The sequence below is a fragment of the Mya arenaria genome, chromosome 1 (genome assembly GCF_026914265.1).
Source record: "Mya arenaria isolate MELC-2E11 chromosome 1, ASM2691426v1".
NCBI lineage: Eukaryota > Metazoa > Mollusca > Bivalvia > Myida > Myidae > Mya > Mya arenaria.
Genome location: NC_069122.1, coordinates 11,184,026 through 11,208,765, shown reverse-complemented (window position 1 = coordinate 11,208,765; position 24,740 = coordinate 11,184,026). Strand labels below are relative to the sequence as shown.

Below are 24,740 nucleotides of genomic sequence, written 5' to 3'. Positions count from 1 at the left end.
GAGTGAATTGAAAGAGGACAATGTCTTGCCCGCCAGTAACATACATTATCTGATCTATTAAAAAACGAGTGGTATTATACTTTAAATATGTCAAGAAATAATGCAGTTATATACTGACTAAAGAGAATTTTGAATTCGAAGAATATTAATTTAAAACACCTGCTAAGTTTTGGAAATATTTAGTAAAATTCAGAACAAGATATAGTCGACTACCAATTGAAGTAGGAAGCTGGAATAATATAGTACTGAATGATAGAAAATGCGAACTTGTTCTATGTCTTTGGCGTTTGCCCATTGCCACTAAACCGGGTTTATGTTTAAACTTTTTGCTACTGAGCATGTTTCTGTAGCTTTTTGCATAAATATTGGTGATAAAATCAGTATTCAATGGTGATCAATTTCATTATTTATTACAATGTAGTTATTTTGCAGAATATAGAATCAGATTTATTGATATATATATATATATATATATATATATATATATATATATATATATATATATATATATATATATATATATATATATATATATATATATCCAAATGTTTTGAAATTTAAAGAAATTATGAAAATCAATCCTAATGATGATTTACAATTTATAAAAGTATGTAAATTCCTCAAGTGTATTGTTAACAAATTTAATTTAAGAATGTAACATTATGTTCTCCTCCGCATATATTTATATGATATGTTTGATATCAAAGTTTCCATAACGTAAAAAGGGTTCATATTAAGTAAATCTGTATTATTATGTCCAATATATTTTGTACTGCCTCATTATGTTGTATAGTTTAAGTATTCATGCTCCTTTTGTCACGTAGTTATGACATGAGTGATGTTAAATAAACTTGGACAATTTTGAACAATGTTAAATTGTACAAAAAATCCCCCTAAAAAGAAATACGCAAGAATTCCACGAAGTCTATAAATGATGTGTTTTATTTCCTAGTCCATTTGGTATATAGCTAAATAAACTTGGAAACTTAGAAAAATACAATACCAAAATAATTAAAAGATTTAACAATATCTATAACAATCTCTACAGCCTGATCATTATTAGATTTATCCCTTCTACCTAAACGCCCACCATCATTTAAACCTTTTCCATTTACTACAAAAATTATATATAAGTACTTAAATTATTCAATGGTCTGTGTTTAACAAGCCCTCTGTAATCTCGGACAAAATAGCTGCGTCATTGACAAACAGCAATAAAATTACTGGGATTTCATCAGTTGTCAGAGTTGCATTAAAGGCCTAGTTTAATCCTTCTAGTGACTCCCCCACCCCCACCCCCAAAAAAGAGAAGAAAAAACTTGTTTTGTACACAACCTCTGTGTATTGATCTTAATCTAATTGCCTAATTGTCTTATCAGATCTCCGACCTGAGTATCCAGCTGTGCAGTTTTGGAGGTTTCATTATAGGAATGGACCCTAAATGGCCCTTGGCCAATAAACAAATAAACAGGAAATTGGCCCCTACTGTGACATCAGTGCAATTAGCATAAGATGCACAGCAGGGGATTGTCATGCCAAACATTCCTTAAACAAGACCTTTAAGACCTGTTTGTAAAGGATCTTCAATATCATTGAGGCAGGGAGAGAAGCAAATCGGGGAGATTATATCCCCTTAAAACAAACCAATATTACTGTCATAAACGTCTGACAAGGAACCCATGTGTGTTATGAACATTTTCATTTCACTATACATCGACCACCATAAATATCCCTTTTTAGGCTTTCGCATTTCACTTAAAGGCCTAGTTTAAGCCTTCTACTAGTGACCCCCCCCCCCCCCCAATCGGAGTATAGTACACAACCTCTGTGTATTGATCTTAATCTAATTGCCTGGTGTCTTCGTATCAGGTCTCCAATCTGAGTATCATGCCGTGCAGTTTTGGAGGTTTCATTATATTATTGGACCCTAAATGGCCCTAAGCCAATAAAGCAATATACAGGAAATTGGCCCCTATGCACTGGGATGCACTGGGGTCAACCCATAATGCAGCAAATGGGCGTGGACAGACCTTAAATCACTGTAAACATTAGACACAATTATTGTTGTGTCACTTGATGGCTTTTGTCGAAATACTGTGAAGCTTCGGTTTATTCGGTGTTCACAATCTAAAGGTAAACGTATCATCCGGCTGGAATCTACAATGCAAGTTATTTTTTAATGAAAGGACACTCCTCTAGCTTTAATGCAAGCTTCGATTTGCAGTCCAAATGTATTAACCAATTTTGGAAGTACTTTTTACATATGGTCTGAACATGTTCAGATTGGTTAATATATCTTTGGTGCTATATTTCAGATTTTTTATCATTCCGTATATTTCAATATGTTGACTTAGGATCACTTCGTATTTTGAAATGAAGGAAAGTATTTCTCCATTCGATATCCGAGAGACGTTATAGAGTTCCACGTCGGGAAAGTTCCATTTTATGAGGTTTTAATCCTATTTTACAAGAATACATTTTACCTTATTTAATGGTTTTAAATGCCGCTTTTACGGATATTTTAAACATCGTTGACTTGTCCCATTTTCTTAATCTGCTAGTCTGTAAGGAATGACTCTGTTAACAAGGTGTATACGAATTTACAATTTATATCTCTAACAGGGTTTGTTGCCGACAGTAGATAACCAAGCTGAGGGTTAACACAACCACATGTATATATTAAAGGCCTAGTTTAAGGCTTTTATAAGTGCCCCCCCCCCCCCAAAAAAAAAAGAAGAAGAAAAGATAAGACAATTAGGCAATAAGATTCAGATCAATTAACAGAGGTTGTGTACAAATACACGTTTTTTGGTGTGTTTTTTTTCGGGTGGGGGGTGGGGGGGGTCACTTATCGGGGCTTAAACTAGGTCCTTAAAGAGGAAAACAGCTACAGTTCTAAGACCATCTAAAGCAATAGATATGCAAGCTATCATGTCGATACAAAGGAGAGCCTGATACACACAATTAACTGATACGAGAGACTGGACTAAAAATGAGAGTTTTATTATTAAAGCTGATTCAGCTACATTTGAACAGTTAAAAGAAGCTTATTAAGGATTCTTCTCATATGCACAAGAAAAAGCAAATTTATATCTCAGTAAAATCACTAACAAAACTGAAAAACAACAACACATACTTATTATTATTATTATTATTATTATTATTATTATTATTATTATTATTATTATTGTTGTTATTAAAACTAACTCTAGAGCTCAACAATCTGGGCAATTATATTAATTCAGCCGAAATATGTATCAGAAGTCACTAACTGCTGATAGACAGCACACCAGAGGCACTACTCATAAACGACGCCGACCAGAACCAGGATCCATTTACTCAGGCAAACAACATAAACCCAAGAAACGATTTTCCAGAAATCCTACATGCCATTTACCGTATTACTTATAAACAAGCAGTTCAGCTTATCCCATGATATAAGAGGTGCTGAACAGTGTTTATACACATACTGATCAGTTCCAAATAAAACTCTCTTTAACAGTAGATATTAGTAAGAAGACACCCAGTATGAAACATGTCAGAAGTACAAATAGGCAAAGATGGGACAAAACTGATCTGCCTCATGTTTTACTCAAGAACTGTAGGGAAGAACTTTCTATTTTTAGATTCCATTGAATTGAACTGAGACCAACAGGTTGATTATTATTCTCCAAAAAAAATATTCTCCACTGTAAAAAGGTAGTTGTTTCTTCTTCAAAGAAGAATGCTTATAAAATCAAAACCAATAACGTTAAGGTTGACGATCTGAATGCTGATGGCATAAAGAACTCTGGATCAGAAAGTATTAACGTATAAACGTATAAAAAATGTTTCTTTCATATATTTACAAACTTTGAGAAAAGTAATCAATTTCTGAAACTTAAATATTGATGGATTCACATAGAAATAACGTTTGATATAGGTCGTAGTTGAAAATAGCATCGACAAATGCATATAAAGTGAAATTCATCCTCTATGCCTCCTTCATTACAACATGCTTATCACGAGGTAAACATCACAGGTGGCCATATATTCATTTTATCTATTTTCCTCAATTAAGGGTCTCCCCCACACCCCCTCATACACCCTTTGGTGAGCCGGTTTCATGTCATTTTGGGCGTAATCCGAATACCGAGACTATATATGTACGTAAGAGCAACTGTTCACGGACTTATCAGAAATCAAGCAGTCATAAAACACTTTCTTTTACAAAGAAATAGTCCATAAAGCAGCGTTTTCGAAAAAAATATAGAAATCCTTATTTCCCCAAGCCCTCTGAAGCGTATCCTTTTTGAACAATGTTAAATTGCACAAAAATACTCACCCATAAAAAAGAAATACGCAGTAATTCCACGAAGTCTATAACTGATATTGCTTAATTAGAACTATTTCCTATCCCATTTGGTATATAGGTATAGTTTTGTGTAGCCATGTTAGGTATGTAAGCCCGCACATTTCTTTAAAAAGGTGTTGTATCTGGGAGTATGATCTAATTATTATGCACCATTCAATTGCAACTACGCCCCCCACCAGGTCCGGGGGTATACCGGAGATAGCCGGGGAAATGGACCACCTTCCAGATGGCCCCTCAGGGCCATGTGAATGCTGTGGTTTAGTGTTCGCAAAATTATAGCGGGGAATGGGCCTATCCAAGGGTCCCTGGGGTTCAGAGGCATTTGGCGATGATTTAACCATCTGTTCGTCCTCGCAGTACGGGGAAATTACCCGGGGTTGGCTGGGTCAAAGTCCCCACTATTCTCCGGACCTGGGGGCGTGGTTACAATTGACTGGTGCATTAGTCTAATGTTGGAGAAGGCTTAACAATGTGTCAATATACCGAAGTGGGCTGTTCGCATGCGCGGGACAATCCCCAACCCCTTACCCCACAAAAAAAATGGATACGGGGTATTGTGCCGGCTATTTTTGGCCGCTGCTGTGGTGACCCAAATCAGATGAGATTAATATCCTGTGTAGTAGGAACATGGCATTCTTGCCAAGAGTCATACTGTGTGTGTTTAAATGGCTACTAAACAAATCGGCCCTTTACCAAATCGGCCCCTAGTTAAAAAGGTTACCTTTTCGGCCCCTTACCAAATCGGCCCCATCCTGTAGACGTTTCGGCCCCTTATTACGGAGACGTTTCGGCCCTTATTTTCATTTTGTTTTTTATTTCTAAATATAAGTAAAAAACATAGAATTTCATTTTAATTTTAATGAGATATGTTTATTCACATAAAGCTATATATGCATAAAAATAGGGCTGTCTCCAACACGAGTATAAGATGCTATTTTTTTCGAGACAGTCTTATGGCGAATTGTCACATTCCACACAGGTGTCAGGCGTCGGAATTTGTGACACATAAAAAGTTTATTCGTCTACACTCAGGTCACCAAGATATGTCAAAAAGTACATAGCAACTAAGCGTTATCATTATTATGTATGCATTGAATATTGAAATAAGGGTATATTTTTATGACAATATTCAGAGCAATAGTATACCTCAAATATGAACATAATAAATTGATGGCTGAAACGTAAAAAAATATCGAAAAGCAGTTAACCATATTTAATCATTTGAATAAACAAAATATGAATTTGTGGCCACGTAGCTTTTAATTTAATCATGTATTATCTTAGATTTATTGATAATTTAATAACCTGAAAATTAAACTTTAACTAACCTGTACATCAGATTGTATCATTTACTATAAGTTAAAAAAACAACAACACGCTAATATAAATCTTTCAATTTTGATAAATTAATACCATGTCACACATGTTTGTGATTTATAATGTACCGATGCAACTATGACACGTGCCAATATGAGTCTTATACAACAGCTTTGATATAATTTTGGCATCATATGCATTTTATTCTAACATTAGTTATGGGAAATCTCGCTGTCACATATATAGCCATATCTGGAAAGTGTTATACTTTGTTATAAATACGTTTTTGAGACGTTGTTTATATTACTCAAATCTTCTTTAATCAGCTGTAAAAAACATTAAAAAAAGAAAGACACGTATTTATTCACATGTCTTTTTCACACCCACAACACCTACAAAGAACGCATTGTTTAAAGACAAAATTCATATGAAGTCTTTATTGATCAATTAATATTTACCAGTTATAACAAAATACGTTCTTACATTATTTTTTTAAATTGTAAATTAAAAGTAATGGTTTAAATTTAGATTTTAATGATTTTTTGTCAATCTTATCAATGTTTTTCATGAAGATTGTCTATTTGTGAATTTACAGATTCTCATTTACAATCTTTTGAAATAAAATTTGACATATTATTTTTTTCTTTACATATTCAAAAAAAAAAATGAAATTATAGGGCCGAAATGTCTTTGTTGAAAATCAGTAAGGGGCCGAAACGTCTCGAGTCAATTTAATTAAGGGGACGAAATGGCAGGGCCGAAACGTCTTAGGGGCCGATTTGGTAAGGGGCCGATTTGTCTCGCTCCCGTTTAAATTAGCTCTTGGATAATATTTCCACAACATTTATTTAACCAAGATTTAAGAAACTTAATGTTTATCAAAAGTAAACAGGTATAAAAATTACTTAAAACATATATAAGTTCCTTTTTTATTTGTCATATTGATTTACTTTAAGATTGTTTTGTTGCTGCTGTCGATTTGCAATGCCGTTCGGTAACCTTAATGCATAGTAGGGTGTCGTATTTTGTTTTCATTTGTTTATCAATTACCATAAACGCTTTTGATTGGATGTGGTTTGACAGACCGTCAGCGTGGGATTTTCAATGTTTTGAATCCTTGACAAGTATTTTTCAGTTAACTGCATGTCTTAATACGTTGTAAATAACTGTATTTTGTAAGTATATTTCTTATTGACCAAATCTTGTCCTGATAAAATGACTAAATTTCTGTTTTTTTCACTGTGAAGATCCAGTTAATCGACATTTCATTTCGTACTCAATGATGTTCGTACAAAAAATAGATTTAATTGATCCGAAAGATTATATCATCAAACAGGTTTTAAAATGAATTCATATAATGCAGGTTAGATCTCTTAATATGATCTGGTCCAGAACTTGTCGAAAACTATCAAACTCAGGCCTTTAGTAGAAGAGATGCAACAATTTGCTTCAAAAACCGGTTTTAAACTCAATGATTTGATTGATACAGAAACCCCAAAATTAAATTCAACCCGCATATTAAACACACATGCCACAAAATGACCTGTTGTATCCGCATTCTGAACATGTCGACTTTTGTTACACGGTGTGCGATTGGTTAATAGTTAATCTGGCATCCAATCAATTATAGAGTTTCATTTTTACTAGCCTAGTTACATGGCGTCATAGTCTTAAATAATAGAGGTGTTATACTGGATTCTTCCAATCCCTAACGTTAAAAGGGTTTGTGCTAAAACCGGGGGTGTTTGAAAAATATTGAAATGGTGTTAAATGAAGAATTTTATGGTTGAAATTGATCATAAAGGTTTATATTCATATTTTACCATGTAAGTGAAAAGTTATTTTGCACATAACAAGGATTTAATGCATTAAAACACATTATTTACCTTTCCAATAAAACCAAAGTTGACTGACACAGACAATTATTATGCCAAGCAGAACAACTCGACCCAATCGTAACAAGTCGGCCACCTCTGACAAGCTTAGAGATAGACCTCGTAAATACAATCATACCAACTCGGCCATGACCGCAATGTTCCAATTGTTTTAAAATTGTGCCCTGAAGCCTTGCAGGTGCCCTTCATGTATATATCGTTATGTTTTGACAGAATGAAATGAAGAAAACCTGTCAAACTCATAATTATTTGTTGAATATTTATTTCGTGTGTACGGAAATAATATAAAATAACATAATCTGGTAATATTTCTTGTTTTTATAATATTTTATAGACGCAATATGCTTTAACCCAGAATCCCGATCGGAATAACTACCCACTTTTCGTACAAATCAATTACGTGAAGGATTTGCCATATCAAAAATCATAAAAAAAATCTGTCAACATACAATTTTTTGTACTACGTCATGGCGTCAATGAAAGATGTTCCTAAAAAAACTAAAATCAAAAGTATGAGCACATTTCAGGCTCTGCAACGGGTGTAAATTTTGATGATGTTAGTAATCTGAAATACAGCATTTGAAATGAAGCACTCAATCGATGTGTTCAAAATTTAAGTCCGTCCAATTCGACATCAACAGAAAAACACCACTTATTTTAAACATAAACTATCTGGCAGAAGTGTTCCGATTGTTGTTAAACTGTGAACCACAGCCTTGCAGGTGTCCTTCATTTATATATCGTTATGTTTTAACAGAATGAAATGCAGAAAAACACATCAAACTCATAAAAATTTGTTGGATTCTTATTTTTTTGTGTACAGAACTAATCTATAACATTATCTGGTAATATTTCTTGCTTTTATGATATTTTATAGACGCAAATTGCTTTAACCCAGAATAACTACCCATTTTTGGTACAAATCAATTTGTACGTGAAGGATTTGCCATATCAAAACCTGTAAAAAATAATCTCAACGTACAATTATTTTGACTAGGGCCATTAGTAAGGTCATTATAAAAGAGGTACCCAAAACATGTATGATTTTATCTGGTCACTAACTACTTGCTTTATGTGTTTCAGTTTGCAGCATCACCATTTGTTGCAATGGCCTCAAAAGAAAATGTGCCACCAGTATCTACAAGGAAGAGGTATGTTATCAGCAGTGCTGTCCTTAAAGACGACTCTCACAGACCAGCAGATTTAACATATTTTAAAAGATTGTCTCAAGAGCAGCTTATTTTGACTTAAATGACTTCAATGCAGTCATATATTATATATAAACAATATTATAGCAATAGAACATATCTCAATTGTTTGAAAAACTGCCTAATATTTCATTTATCAGAAAGCGTCAGTAAGGCTTTAGGCTTAGTTTAATCCTTCTATTAGTGACCCCCCCCCCCCTTGATGTGATTTGTCCACGGAATTCCGCGGATCTAATGGCCCCAGAGATCCCCCATCCCCCCCCCCCCCCCCCCAAAAAAAAATAAAATAATAATTAAAAAAAATCCTGATTTTTTTTGTTGTTGTTGCTTTCTGTTGGTTAAGTTAATATTCCTGTTTGCTTCAAATTTAAAGTAAGGAGACCCCTCAAAAGTGCTTCTAAAAGCCTTTTTTTCTTCTACAGCAGTGCGCTTTTGACCCTAAGAGCGCCCCATAAACCCATGGCCGAAAATTTTTCAGCCCTTCAGCTGCCAAGTCAATCACATCCCTGCGTGACACTGCTTAGGGCATAAATCCTTCATGTTCAAAATGACTCTCGGCTATTTTTCAGGGTTGACAATTTTTAACTGTTAAATTCCCTGAATTGAGAATTGACCTGCAGTCAATTAATAATAACTATTTTGCAGCAAACTACCAGTACCAACCAGCCAACTGAAGTCTGGCGCATCACAAAGAGGAATCAAACGAGACCTCTCTCCTTCCTCTGGACCAAGTGCTGTGAAGAGATCTCCAATTGGGGCGCACAGGAGAGTACTTGGGGAACTTCCTAATGACCAGAGGCAGATAGTTAAAGGTATTTATTATTATTTGCTATCGGGGCTCCTGATACGTTTTTTTAGTTTATTACATTACAGTGGTCGAAATTAACACAAGCCCACTAGCCCTGCACTGGTAAAATGCCTTCCGGGCTTGTTAAAAAAATTTGATGCTAAACAATAGTATAAGAATTGGGGCTTGTTCATCCAAAATAGTTCTAGTACCATTGTTCATTGATTTTTATTTTAAATGCGGTTGTCATAATTTGCACAAGCCTGCAAGCCCTGCACTGGTTAAACGCTTTTAGGGCTTGCTGAAATTCTGTGTTTTATACAGCAAGGGTTGTTCAAAAATGAAATGAATTTCAAAGCAGAAGTATACGAATTCGGGCTTGTTCATCCAAAAGATTAATTTCAATTACTGTAAATGCAACTTTTTTAGTGTTCTGTAGCTTTAGCAGTATTTAGTTTAAACTTATTTATTTTACAATGATTGTGAAACAAACTATTTTAACTATTAATTACTCCCGTTGGCACGATGTTGCGCAAGAGTGTGGTCTTGTGTTGTGGGGGAAACTGGAGTACCAGGAGGAAACCCACTTGTCCGACTTGGTGACCACAAACCAAACTCACATGTGCACAGGCTGAGAATCTAACCCGGACACTTTGGTGTGAAGCGAGTGCACAAACCACTGCACTAACCAAACAACATAAATCCTTAGTCTGAGTATTTGATTATAGCAGTATTTGATTTTCAAGGATAAAAAGGCTAAATAATAATAATGTTGTGTATCATGTTATATGGTGACAAAAAACCAGGCTAGATAGGTAGGGAAAACATTCTATTTTGGAATTAATGCATTGTAAATTGTTGTATTCCAAATATGTATAATTATTGACTTGTTTTGTTTGCATACATACACATTCTGACATTAATGCTGTGAAGAAAGTAACACAATACAAGTAGACTGTATCATCTTGTTCAAATAAAAGTGCCAAATGCTTTTTTATTTAAAAATAAACACAATATAATAATAGAAGATAATAAGATTTCAGGGCTTCTGTTAAAGGAAGTTTGGAAGTATATTACTCCCTAAAAATGGGTTAAAACTTCCAAAATTGATTCCTTGGAAGTACAAAAACTTCTATAAGTTTAAGAAAACTTCAAAAGATTAAAGCTTGAAAGTTCAAAATATGAAAACCTGGTGTCAATATTACTTTAATGGTCACAATTTCAATTTGAAAAATAGAGGGATAAATATTGTATTCAAGAGACTTCCACATTTCAGTGAAAAAAATCCAATTTTGATGGACAGGAAGTTCATACTTCCAGTTTCAAATTCTTAATGGAAGCCCTGAAGATTTGGGATGAGTAACCAGTACCAAAACATTACTTTTGTTGGGCCTAATGAAGGTATGATAAAACATTTCAGCTCATCATAACCTGAAGAGGGCAGTTTCAGGAACAGGCAGCAAGGCCAGAAAGAAGGTTGCTTTTGAAACAAGTTCGAAGACACGGAAACCTATTTTGAAAGAGGCTAGGAAGCAGACAGCGAAAGGGAAAAATGTTTTGGATGAACAGAAAGGTACTTTACTCATATCCTTGGTCTGAGTATGAAATTGAAATTCTTTATTTTTTTGCTTAAAGCTGCACTCTAACAGATTGAACGTTTTGACAACTTTTTTATTGTTTGTCTTGGAACGCGCCAATTTTCGCAAAAGTGCATTTAAATTAGTTATATAAGACTGCTGACAAAAATAAGATGCAGTATTTTATATTTAAGTTCAAAAATTGATGTTTTATGCATTTTTTTTAAACCGTTAGTAACAGTTTAAGCTATAAAACATTAATTTTCGAAGGGAAATATGATAATCTACGATCTGATTTTTTGTCAGCAATCTTATATCATTGGTTTGCAGATATTTAAATGCAAAAAAATGCTCTTTGCTTGACAAAAAAAAATAATTGTAAAAATTGTAATTATGTGAGAGTGCGGCTTTAAAGGTAAAGGTACTGTTTCTGAAGCATGTATCTTGAACTTTGTTGTATAATTTTTTTATACATAAATGTGAAAAATAGCAGGTTTTACAAATGTTTATACATTTTTGAAGCAAAGGAATGATACAAAATGATTTTATATACATTTAAAGATATGCATTTCTTAGTACTTAAGGCCCCCATTTTTAGAAAACTTATTCTTCATTGTCACCAGAACGTTGCGGTATTCCATTTGCAAAATTACTTACTTAAGATTTATTTTACTAGATAGACAATAGTTTCCCATCATTCTCAGTCATATTTGACTATGGGTTGGTCAGACAGGTTTCTTGAACTCTTGTTTGATATATTTTTGATTTTTCAGGCGTTCACTTTGAAAGAGATGACGCTGCACTCGCCAGTATAATGAATGAGACGGGAATAGTCCTTCCGCAGAATAATTCAGTTCCTGTGACCAGGCACACCCTGGCCGCCACTCCCAGGGTAAGAAATACATTTATCGGTGATTTTCTTTGTGCAATTCACTGTTTTTTTAAAAGCCTGGTTTGCAGTGAAAATGAGTCTTTTTTCCACCAAAAATAAAGATTATTTTCCCCACTATGTTTGGAACTATTCCAATGAAGAAAAAACAACAAGATTGTAATCATAAAAAACAAAAATATATGCACAAAACAAAATCCAACTTAGTATATTTACACCTCGTCTTCCATTCCTTAAATGAATGGCCGTTTGACACTTTTGAATATTTTCCGATTCCAACGAATCATGGCATATTAATATAGATTGAAAATGTTTATCTTGTTATTGTTTGTATTGTGTCAGCAGGCCGTGGAAAACTTGAATCAACATGTTGAACAATGTTAATGTATGATATGATAAATATAATGTTGTCATTTAGTGTTTCAATTACACTTTTAATGGTGATTCAACGTATTAACTATTAAGGGATTAAAATTTTCCCGCATTATTGTGATGTTTTATGGTTAATCACTTCCCGTTACAGTCGGGTCATTCTATATACAGAATGGGTGAGAAAAAATTACTGTAAGGGTTTCTTAAATGAAATAGAGAATTGTTTTTTTAACAATTATGGAATGTAAAAATGAACTATTGGGGAAAATATAAGGAGATTGTGAGATTGATGTCGTTATCAGGGATATGAACGCAGTTGGGCTGGTTAAAGTAGGTGCGGACACACTTTAACCAGCCAAAGTGGGTTTATACCCAGATAATGACAGCACTTACGCAATTTGTTTCTTAAATATTGTTCGAAATAAACTGCATCAAATAAAGAGGTCTTACGTGTAATTCTTGAAAACATCAGTTTTTGGTATCACTTAAATAAAACTGCTGAACTTCACATTTAATACAAAGGATAAATTTCTTTACTGTAGTGTTTTACATTTTCTGATGGTTTTTCGAGATTTATCAGTAATATCAAATTGATATATATCAAGTTTTAAAAAAGTGAAAATATCAAATATATATTTTTTTTCCTTTTTTTTTATAACTTAAGCCCTTTATTTCAAAATTTCAGCACGCAATGGAATGGGAAGCAAAGACTTTCTTTCAAAAATGACGTTATCTTTGCATAAAATTTGGCATGCTTTTTCCATAAATAACTTTTCATAACTTTTTAGGCATATATATATAAAGAAAGATTTTTTGTTTTATTGTAAGATTGCAACATACCTTGTTTTCTCCTCAAGTCACCTTTCCTATTTCTGTATTTTTAGTCCAAGGGTAGTAGCATTGCTCCCGCAGGACGAGTACCAATACAGGATTTCCAGCGAACATGTGACGATTTCCTGCAGAGAAATGCCCCGCCTGCGAGTAAAAAACCTCGCCTTAATGATGCAGGTAAGTGTTAAACATGGGGCACCAATTTATAGTTATCAGAGTTTGTACAAGCCCCTCCATGTTAGTCAATAATGGGTTTTGCCAATTTTAAACAGCTTATATATTCAGGATTGTTGGTTATAACCTCACAGTTATCGAAATTAGGCTTTGGGATCTTAAATTTGTGCCTCAAATAAATATTTCAACAAGCCCTTCTATTTATAATGCAGAAATTGAGCAAGCCCGAGAGACATTTTACCAGGCTTAGGGCTTGCAGATGTTAGTGATTTTCGACCAATGATCTCACGATTATATAAACATTATTGTAGTCAGGCTTTTTTACAAAATGTTAAGACTTCTATGACTAAATTTACAGCAATCAAATGTGGTACTGTTTTCATGGGGGCCAACATGTGCACCCTTCTTAAAATTTATTATTTTAGATAATCAGATATTGTTTTTGTATTGTTTAAAAGCTCATTATATGCTTATATATAAAATACATACAAACTTAATATGCCTGGCTTTTGAAACCCAAAACTATTATAATTTAACACATTTCGTCCAATTCTTCATATTGAAGTTTTTTACAGCCCTTTACAATGTGCCCTTTTAATCCTCAGCACCATGTCCTTTCTAAAATTTGGCTAAACCCTAATAGTCAGTGATTTTTTTGGGAATTATTTTTACTGCCTTTGCCTTGCAAATTGGGAATAAAGTTGTATTTGGGAAAAATACAAAATCTGGCCAAAATAGCTAATATAATAGTACATACATTTGTTCTAACTTCTTTATGCATATATTATGCTGTGAAAGAGTAAGTATTGTCAAGATTTTGTTTATATTTCAAGAAATTCTTTACTTTTTTTATTCATTAACTTAATCTACATTAATCCCATTGGAAAAACAATATGAAATTTTGGGAAAATGGACATTTTTTCGCAAGGGGAAATAGCCTTTGAAAGGCAGTAAATTGCACCAAAAAAAATCACGGACAATGATTCATTTTACTATGTGTTAAAAGAAAATAACCATTTTGATTTTTTTTTAAAAACTTAGCAATACTTTTTAGCAAATGATTTTTTGTGGCAGATCAAGGTTTTTCTTATACAACTCTTTTTGCAAATCATGGCAGATACAAAGGGGATGAATTTGACTGTTGGTGTCCAAATTATTACATTTTGAAATCCAAATAAAACCTGTAGAACAACTTGGTTTAAAGTCTTTAAACTTGGTATGCACATTGGTCATGGTCAGTAGATGACCCCTTGTTGGGTCAAAAGTCAAGGTCATGGTAAAATTTACTCTAAAATTTATTGTGCTTTTGTTTCCAATCAATAACTTAAAATATTTGGTGTGGGATTTTCGAACTTGGTGTGCATATTGGTCATGGTCAGTAGATGAATTTTATTGAAAGTGGGGTCAAGGTCATAGTGACCTTTACTAGATAAAATTATGGACACTACCAACAGTTAAGACATGAGATGCATGGATTCTAGTTTCCCTTAACTGTTTCTCATTAGATATAAAGGTTTACTGTATGAATTGGAAATCCCAAATTTAGTCCAAATGGTGCATTTAAAAAGGCACCGGTGAACTCCTTCCTAAATTGGTTGGAATAAAACACTTAAATCACTGAGGAATAAAAAATCACGTTTTTCTTTCAGGGAAAAGTGACTTCAACCTGCAGCCTTTAACTCCATCGAAGACGGACTTCTGTTCCAAGTTTGGGGTCCAGAAAAATGAACTGTTCAAACAAGGTGGGACAATTTTGTTTTTCAAGGTCTATAAATGAAAATAATTTCAGCTTCATCCAAAAACGTTTGCTTTTTAAATTTATCTATGTTTTGAACTATTAAAAAGGTAAATGCATTGTTTTGTGAAGTGTAGGTGATATCTTTGTTGTCCAGAGTTAATGGCTGAAGCTCAGATATTGTTTTAGGTATGCTTATTTAACTCAGTACTTACGTTGACAAAGAAGTGCATTGTTTATTTCATGTCATCACATGGCTATAATATTTACAGTGCCTCTTGAATTAATTAAAAAAACATCTATTTATAAAAATCAGTGATATTTGTTACAATTTAGGTCCAGCCTCCATTGGGCGTCAAAGCCTCCCAGCCAGTAGACATCTCTCCAACACCATTTCCAACCCCTTTGCTGTCCCCTCAAGGCCCAGTCTTGTTTCCCAGGGGCCTGCTAGGGTCCAGAGGGAATTATCAATCCCTGAAACTCCTAAAAACCCTTTTGACATACCTGCAGGAGCAGGAAGGAAATTTTCGACATCCAACACTGCTACTTTTGGACAAGAAAGTTTAAACAATGGTAATGGTCAGAACTCGGCTAGTTTCAAAAGGTTCAGCTTAGCTGGAAGAACACCTCTAAATGGGTGTGGGGATAGTTTTGGAGCAGGAAGGGTGAGTTTGTCAGCAGTTACTCCACAAAGAGTTCTGATTAGCAAAAATGATGGAGATGCAATCACTTCAAGCACTGTACCGATTGGGAGATTTAGCCTGGCTGCCTCAACACCCATGCGCGTATTAAAGGAAGTTAAAGAAGATGATATCAGTGGGTCTGATTCAGTATTTAGAAGTCACTCGAAACCTCCCCCTTTTTCTGTTGGGCGTTTCAGTGTTTCCGCTCAAACCCCTCAGCGTGTGTTAAAAAACAAAAGAGACAACAAAGATAAATTTGAAAGCATTGGTGATGGTTCAGTATTCGAAAAAAGTATTATTAATAGTACTGATAAGAGGAAAACTCCAGGGTTCTCTGTGGGTAGGTTCAGTCTAGCAGCCCAAACACCGCAGAGGATTTTAAAGACAGACAAAAATGGGGGAAAGCAAATTAATGGTGACAATACTGATGTTGATCCCTGTGCTATGGGTATGCAATCTCTTGACAGTGAGGCACAAAGGATCCCTGCATTACAACAATTTGGAGGAAGAGTGTCTATCACAGGAAGACAAAGTTTCGCTTCCCAAACGCCAGGAAGAGTCCGGAAAGAGATGAAAAATGAGGACTTTGATAGCGGCGCCATTGCAAGGCATGGAGGTGATACCTGTGGTGATAATGTGGTTGATGGTTCGAGTATTTGCAGAACTGAGTTCCTTGGAAATGTGGAGCTGTCCATTGTCAAAGAGGTGATTAGAGTTTCAATGTAACATTATATTCTGTTTGTCAGTGGTATTGGTCAAAATTAATATAGGCATACAAGCCCAACTCTGATAAAATGATTACTGGGCTTCTTGAATTTAAATTTCACACACATTTCAATGACAGAATTTTGAATTTGATCAAGGTCAGTTAAAGTTATAGTAGTATTGCAGGGTTCACAATAAGTTTCAGTTGATGTGTCTCAAATAGTAAAGTAACCGACCAGCTGCTACTTATTCTACATAAATTCAATTATTTTAGAAGATTCTTTTTGAGAACACTGTATAGTTATGTTGCTGTAACTTGCCTTTTTCTTTTACAGGAGCCTGTAGATGTCCAGTCCATTTCCCAAACTCCAAAGCAAAAGAACCCCAAGCTCCAGGCTTCCCACTTAGCTACCCCAAATATATCCACCCCAGGGAGAGTACCCAAACATTTGGCCCCTCAGAACCAATCATGTGGTACCCCATCCACCCCTGCGGGAAGGGTACCTGTGGCTCCTAGAACACCCCAGTTCACTTCAGGAAGGGTTCCCAAGCATCTGGCCCCTAAGGACCCCTCAACCCCTTTGACGCCAGCAGGTAGGGTCCCAGTGGAGCCCCGAACACCCAAGATTACCCCGGACAGGGTTCCTCGACCCCCTTTTATTGTGGACAAGAAGACACTGGCACAGAGGGTGCTGGTTACACCGAAAATGTCAAAGACACTGAAATCCACAACAGGTAAGTGTAAAGATAGTTCTTCATATTTTTTCTCAAAACTAATGTGTTTCCTATGGCTTCATCGCTTGATTAACTTTCTTGTTTTCTTTCGCCATAGCCTTGGCATCATTGTTGTCAGCAGTGGTAGCATATATGCAATTACTGAATAAGCATTCATGATATTGAAGTTGAGTTTGGGAAAAATACAAAACAGGCCAAAATAGCTAATATAATGGCAAATATACATGTTTTCACTTTTTTTATGCATACATCATGCAATAAAAGAGTTATTCTTGCCAAGATTTTGTTTATTTTTCAAGAAATTCGTTGCTTTTTTATTCATTAATGTGGTCTGCATTTATCTAATTGGGAAAAAAATATAATTTTTTTGGGAAAATGAAAAAAAATTCGCAAGGGGAAACAGCATTTAGAAGGCAGTAAATTGCACTAAAAAATCACTGTGACACATGTTGCCAGACACATTATGCATGTTAACAGTCCTATAACAGTGGCTTTAATAATTGTTGTGTTATGCCCTATTTTTGAGTGAAAAACAGACAAGTGTTGGTGATCCCTCTGAGGGGCTCTTGTTGTTGCTTTTGTATTCTGTAGATTTAATTACATTTTACACCATCTGACTTATAATTCTAATTTTAAATAAATTTATTTTAGATTTGATATCTGATCACTATAAAACAACAAGCTGTTGTTTTTTTGTTTAGTAGTTTCATTACCTCTGACTCCAATTGTATACAAAAACCGATGATTAGCATATTTTTCTCCAATCCTTCCAGACACTATGCCAGCAAGTGATCCCTCCAACAAGGAGGATAAGGAGAACTCATGCCCCCGTAAGGCTGCACCTGGATCAAGAAAACCACTGACCCCTAATACCCCCAACACAGACATTCGAAGTTTCTGGAAGACAAAGAAGACTCCTAACAAGTCACCAATAATCAAAGAAGTGCTGGACGAAGATGATGAAGTTTGTGTTTGTTTATATTTGAGGTTTTTATAACTTAAGTTAATGAAGCTCTTGGAAGCTTGTGTTTTACATGAATGGGGGTTTAAATGTGTCACAGAATTTATAAAGTTCTTGTTAGAAAATCCGATTTAAAAAAAAAAAAGTTAAATAAAATGATTTGTTATCTAGGTGCTGGCAGTGTTCTTGTCATCGTTCAAAATATTAACCTTCAAGTTTGTCATGATATTAAGTTAAAAAACTTTCAAGATATTTATATAGAACTTTGTACACAGTCATGATACCAGTGAGAAAACATACACTGAGGAAGGCACATGGGTAGTATTCTGAAACCACCTTAGACTTAATTTAATGTAGTGATTTAATTGGATGGTAAGATTATAAGTATCTATCATGTGTTTCCAGTACGGATAGAAAAATCCGACCCGAGGGCATGCGCGTAAGCCGGTAACGAGGCTTGCCGAGTTACCGGTCACGCAGCGTGCCCGAGGGTCGGATTTTTCAGTCGGGACCGGAAAAACATGATTGATATTTTTTCTTGCATACCTAAACTTATGATTTGTGAAAAAATTGACGTAGAAAACATACTTTTGTACATTTCACCAAAAAGCGCGTGCATCGTTGTGTACTGACGTTATAAAGCGCAGTAATTTTAAATAACTAAAAATAGCGTTTTATTACGATTATTTGTTTTCAATTTTAATTGAAAGTCTTGCAAACATATATATTTGATTGCGCTTTAATTAAATTGCATAATATATTTTTCATAAATCATGCAATATGTGAAATAAGTAGTGGCGCATTGTTGCGCACGCCTCACCTTACATGGGGTATGTAAGATGGGGTTTTCCAGCACTGGTCACATGACCGGAAACACACGTCCGGTATGCAAGAATAATTGGCCAATAAACTGAATGGAGCCACTGAGGCATGTCTGAAGATAAGGATAAAAAAGATATTGATTACGATACAGACTTCTGGATTTAATCATTGTAAATTCAGTTAATTTGTCAATTAAAATTTCTTTTTCAGCTTACAGCGGAAGTCTCAGATACAAGGGAGATAGATGATGAGCAGGAGAGTGTCTTCCTTGGCTTGGTGAGTTGACTCCCTTAGTTTGTTATGCGTCAGTTACTTTTGCAGTGGTCAAATCTTGCAAGCTCTGCATTCTTTATAGAAGGTAGAGTCAGGTCTCTTTTTTATTTAAATTTCTGGCCTCAATTTCTTTTATTATCTTGTGGGTACAGGATTTAAGTATATTTCATTTGCCAAATAACTTGCTTAAACTTAATTTGATCAACCAATTCATAGTTTATCATGATACTCTTAACAATTATTCCCTTTAAAAGTTTCAAAACTCTTCAAAAGGAGAAAATCACACAATTCATACTGAAACAAAAATAGTATGCTTAGGTTGACCCTGTAATAAATAACAGGTTCGAAAAAAAGGGGCCTGATTCTGATGACAGTGCATAAGTTAAAAACTTTATGATTACTGTGCTTCTGGGACGGTTTTCTTGACAGTACAAAAGTTATGCCTTTATGATTACATGAATGTGCTTCTGGGACTGTTTTCTTACATCTTACAATAATAACAAGTCATTTACTAACTGAAGTTACTTTCCCAATTTAAAAATATCTTGCTGGTCACATGATATAAAAACGTAATAATTTCTGAAATACTTTTATTAACTTTATTAAAAATACATACCGTAAATGACTGGGTATAAGACGATAGGGGGTATTAGACGCAGGGAAAAAAATCTGTGAAAAATCCGAGAAAAAAACTTTTAATCTATGTTTTTGGTTAAAAGACGCATAGAAAAAATGTCAAAATCGTCCAGCATTTTCAGCCACCATGTTTGTTGACAGTGAATTTTTTTTTTCGTGAAAATGGCGATGGTTATCTTTAAAACCATACAACCATACTGTCGAGAATGAAAAGTTATGTTATGCAAAAAATATTTTGACAGTGCCTAACTTTGTTTTTTATATGTAAGTTTGATTATTGTTTAATTCAATTTATTATTCAAAATACTATTGAATACCGTAATTCACAAGAGTTCGGACACCATAAATTAATTATTTTTTTCGCTCTCCGAATACATAGAAAATTATCATTTTTACATTTTATTTACATGTTTGTTTAACCTGCCTTTTTTCTTCATGTTTGCTTTTTACCACTTATTAATTTATCCGTAGTAATCAATGGTCATAAACTTATTTATTACGCCTATAAGTGTAAATCCTTCATGAAGTTAATTAAAACACCATTTTATACATGCACTGAACTGAATAAACACATTCTATCGGCTTCAGATCAAAGAGTCACACTGTGTGACGTCACATAACTTACAGTTATACCCACGAGGATCTCGTGGAGAGCATGGACATTGCTATGCAGGATTAATGTACGATTATTGCTTCATATAGTCTATAAGTGTGGTACAAGTTTGAAAGCTTATTGGCAGATCGTTTTACAAACATGCCATGTCGATGTTTTCTTAATCCCTTGATTGCCCTTGTTGTTTGTTTAATCCTCAAATAAATATATCACACTTCCTTTTCAACAGGCAATAAATCGTTTAGGATGGGTAGTAACTAATTAAATTGTCATAGTGGTGTGTTTACGGTTAGGTAATCTAGCCAGGCATTGTAAAGATAAAAATCAATAATCTTCGTCTGTGAAACTTGGTAACTATGAAAGTTATGATTGATGTATTTGGGAAATAATTATGGGTGTCCAAATATTTAGAGTGTACGAACTCTTAAGTGAATTATCGTAACTTTAATCGAAAAATATTTTTGTTGATATTATAAACGTCTTGCGATATACCGTATCCCGATCTTCAAGTGCCGTTTTAACCCGTATATACTCGATCAATATGACGCGAGTAACATCCCTTTCTCCATAAATCTAAACAAACTCTCGGCTAGAAATTGACCTCAGAAAAAAAGTTCAAAAAATTGTTACTGGGTATTATACGCAGGCATTTTTTTGCATCAAAATCTGAGGGAAAAAAGTGCGTCTAATACCCAGTCATTTACGGTACTTTAATTTTTAATACATGTTTGATTGTTTTGAAATGCATGTGCTTTATAATGTGTCCGTGTTTTCAGAGGAGAAAGAAGAAGTTGACCTGGGCCGATGCACTGGCGAAAAGTTGCATTGAAAATGAGGCGGAAATGGAACAGGTTTGTGAACACTTAGTTTGGATCAGATGTAGAAGTTACCTTTCAAAACTTAGATGTCAAAATAACTGAGATAAAACCATTCACAAGTCACTGCTTATCTTCCAGATTGTCTCAAGGTTATTTTGTCTCTTGGTCAATATGTCAATATGCATGCTGTCTTTGAATATGCTGTGTCAATGTCAAATGAAATTTGTGTTTCTTCTAAGTCTTTTGAACCAGGTGATGCACTCTACTGCCCCTTTCACTGCCGGAAATGTGCTGTGACGCTAAATCAAAGGCTCCAAATCAGTTGCTTTTGAATAAGATTGATAAAGTTATGTTTGAAAAACTATAGTTTATTGTTGTTGAATTAATTGGTTAAGGTTTAGTTCATCTTCCAAAAATACTTTAAAAAAATCACCCCTGTTAAGCGACACATTTAAACTAATTCCAGTTTATTTGGGAATGGGAGGGATGGGGGAGGGTGTACACCCAGGTTAAGAACTCATATGCATTATAACTTATAAAAGTTGTCAGGTTAGGCTTATAGACCTTGATCTAACTGATGTCTGAGAGTTCAGTTCAGTTGAGTTGATAGGTTTAGTTGCTCTGTTCATTTCAGGGTTTGGTTCAGTTTAACTGTTTCCGTGCATTCAGCATGTTCTGCCTAACTGTTTCTGTTCAGTTGTTATATAAATTCTTACTGTTTCAGTTCAGTTGTTGTTGTCATTCTAACGGTTTCAGTTCATTTGTTGTTGTCATTCTAACGGTTTCAGTTCAGTTGTTGTATTAATTCTTACTGTTTCAGTTTAGTTGTGGTAGTCGTCCTAACTGTTTCAGTTCAGTTGTTGTAGTCGTTCTGTTTCAGTTCAGCTGTTGTAGTCGTCCCAACTGTTTCAGTTCAGTTGTTGTAGTCGTCCCAACTGTTTCAGTTTAGTTGTGGTAGTCGTCCTAACTGTTTCAGTTCAGTTGTTGTAGTCGTTCTGTTTCAGTTCAGTTGTTGTAGTCGTCCCAACTGTTTCAGTTCAGTTGTTGTAGTCGTCCCAACTGTTTCAGTTCAGTTGTTGTAGTCGTCCCAACTGTTTCAGTTCAGTTGTTGTAGTCGTTCTGTTTCCGTTCAGTTGTTGTAGTCGTCCTAACTGTTTCAGTTCAGTTGTTTTAGTCATTCTAACTCTTTCAGTCAAGTCGTTTGTTTTAATTTTACTGTTTAGTTTTTCTGATTTTGCTTCCATTTTTCTTTATCTTTGAAGGTCAAGAGTTTTAATAATATTAATTTAGAAGTCTTTCCAAACAAATAATGTAATGAGTATTTCAGTCACAGATTATTTACTCCTTGAGTTTCTTCATAAGCTTGTCTTCTGTTGGTGGTGTTTTAAGAAAAAAATCTAGGTGATCTTAAAAACATGTCATTTTAACTAAAACACATTTAGTACTATTAGGACCAGCTCTCATAATTAATACAAGGAAAAATAAAAGTCATAAAATATAATAATGAATTTTGCATCATGAAAAATTAAATATTGGCCCTACTGGAAAACCATTGAATGAAATGTCTATGAAACTTGGTAAACTCATGTACACATATAGCAAATTTCATCTCTGTGGGAGTCATGCCCTTAATTGACCCACTGATTGGCCAACACATCATACAGACATTGGCATGTGTGTGTGTGTGTGTGAGCGCGTGCGTGTGCGTGCGTGTGTGTGTGTGTGTGTGTGTGTGTGTGAGCTTATTTATACTCACACTCGAGCAAGGCTTTGGTGAGTGCTACAATAAGCATTTTTAGTCATTTTAGTTTTTTTTGGAGCATAGTGCACAGACAGAATGTAACCCTGGTTAGAGCTACCTTGGTTCTTTAACATGCATTAGTGTATTGACATGACCTCACCCCACTGCCTTAAATACTAGACCCAAAAATAAGCTTAGTATTTGATTGCTCCACTAACCAGCTGGAGATTCCATCTACCAAAAAAATCCTGAGTTGAATACCTAAATATTTCTTCATGCTGCAGTGGTGTCTCCCAGACTTACAAGTTCCTGGGAAAGTGGCTCTATACCAGCAGGAGATGCCATCCACCAAATAGTTCTCTCATTAATGTCAGATTTGAGGGTAATTCACCTGGTGAATTAAACACCTTTCAATACCCATTCTGGCACAAGTCCCCAAGGGCGTCAGGGTGGGGTGTCTTTTACCTATGATTATGCTGCATGATAATGATTCATGGTTTCAAGATCAAGGTCACTTTTATGTATGAACAGAGGCAAATGGTTGTACATATTGGTTGTTCACTTTGGTACAGGCAAGCTGATATGGAGAATAACGTCCCTTAGGATTGTATTTGGGGGTAATGGGTTTCATGTAATATTATTTTATGGGTCAAGGTCACTGCTTGTATTTAGATACATACTACTAACTTTGCTTTGTACAATACTGTGATGTCACAAATTGGAAATCTTGATTTTTGGCATTACAGGGTTTGTAATTGTTTTATTGAACATTTAATCAGAACCCTTAAACATTTGAGAAAGTCCCTTTAATATTTTATCATGCAGAAATGGTGTCTCCCATTGACTTAAAACTTTGATTTGCACAATACATTAATGTCATAAATTGGAAACCAGGTTTCGTGGCATTGCAGGGTTACTTAAATCTTAATTGAACATTAAATTAAAACCCATATTTGAGATAATCCCTTTAAAATTTCATCCTACAGCCTAGCGTCTCGCAGGAACTAAACACTTTCATTTGCCCAAATTTTTACGTCACAAATTGAAAACATGGTTTTGTTGCATTGTAGGGTTTGTAATCTTTTCAGTGAATATTATATTAAAACCCTATTACATTTGAGAAAGTCTGGAGTTGAATATCTTTATATTATATCATGCAGCAGAGGTGTCTCCCAGACAAACAGTTCCTGGGAAAGTTGCTCTATACCAGCATGAAAAGCCATCTACCCAATATTTCTCTGAATGATGTCAGATTTCACCTGGTGAATTAAACACCTTTTCATAACTATTCTGGCATGAGTCCTGGGTGCTTGAGGGTGGGGTGTCTATTGTTTTTGATTATGCTGCAATTTCTTAGCAAATAACCATCAAAGAAGTTAGTAAATTATTAAGACTTGCAGGATTAATACTTACATGATAAGTGCTGTCTGTATGCGGGGGTTTAAAGTGTCTGGCATTTCGACCTGCTGAGACAAATTACCAATAATCTGTGTTAAATGTCTTTTGCGCATTCTCAGGCTCGCACTTTTCTGTCTTAAAAAGTGATTTCGATGACAATTCAGAAGAAAAGTGTGGATTTTTTTTTGTTCCACATTAAGCTTGTTATTTGTCACT

At 34.7% G+C, this 24,740-nt stretch overlaps 1 protein-coding gene across 1 annotated transcript in view; it reads left to right on the top strand.

The window, feature by feature from the left end:
• The first annotated feature begins 6,765 nt into the window (after nt 1-6,765).
• The window catches only part of LOC128234198 (uncharacterized), a 62,514-nt gene continuing 44,539 nt past the window's right edge, over nt 6,766-24,740 (top strand). Inside the window, exons 1-12 of the mRNA XM_052948277.1 lie at nt 6,766-6,846; nt 8,650-8,717; nt 9,420-9,586; nt 10,982-11,134; nt 11,912-12,030; nt 13,284-13,407; nt 15,054-15,146; nt 15,476-16,527; nt 16,863-17,262; nt 18,036-18,226; nt 19,256-19,321; nt 21,344-21,418. Of these exons, the coding sequence (XP_052804237.1) occupies nt 8,674-8,717; nt 9,420-9,586; nt 10,982-11,134; nt 11,912-12,030; nt 13,284-13,407; nt 15,054-15,146; nt 15,476-16,527; nt 16,863-17,262; nt 18,036-18,226; nt 19,256-19,321; nt 21,344-21,418 (2,484 nt within the window). The 5' untranslated portion in view covers nt 6,766-6,846; nt 8,650-8,673. The remainder of the gene's footprint in view (nt 6,847-8,649; nt 8,718-9,419; nt 9,587-10,981; nt 11,135-11,911; nt 12,031-13,283; nt 13,408-15,053; nt 15,147-15,475; nt 16,528-16,862; nt 17,263-18,035; nt 18,227-19,255; nt 19,322-21,343; nt 21,419-24,740) is intronic.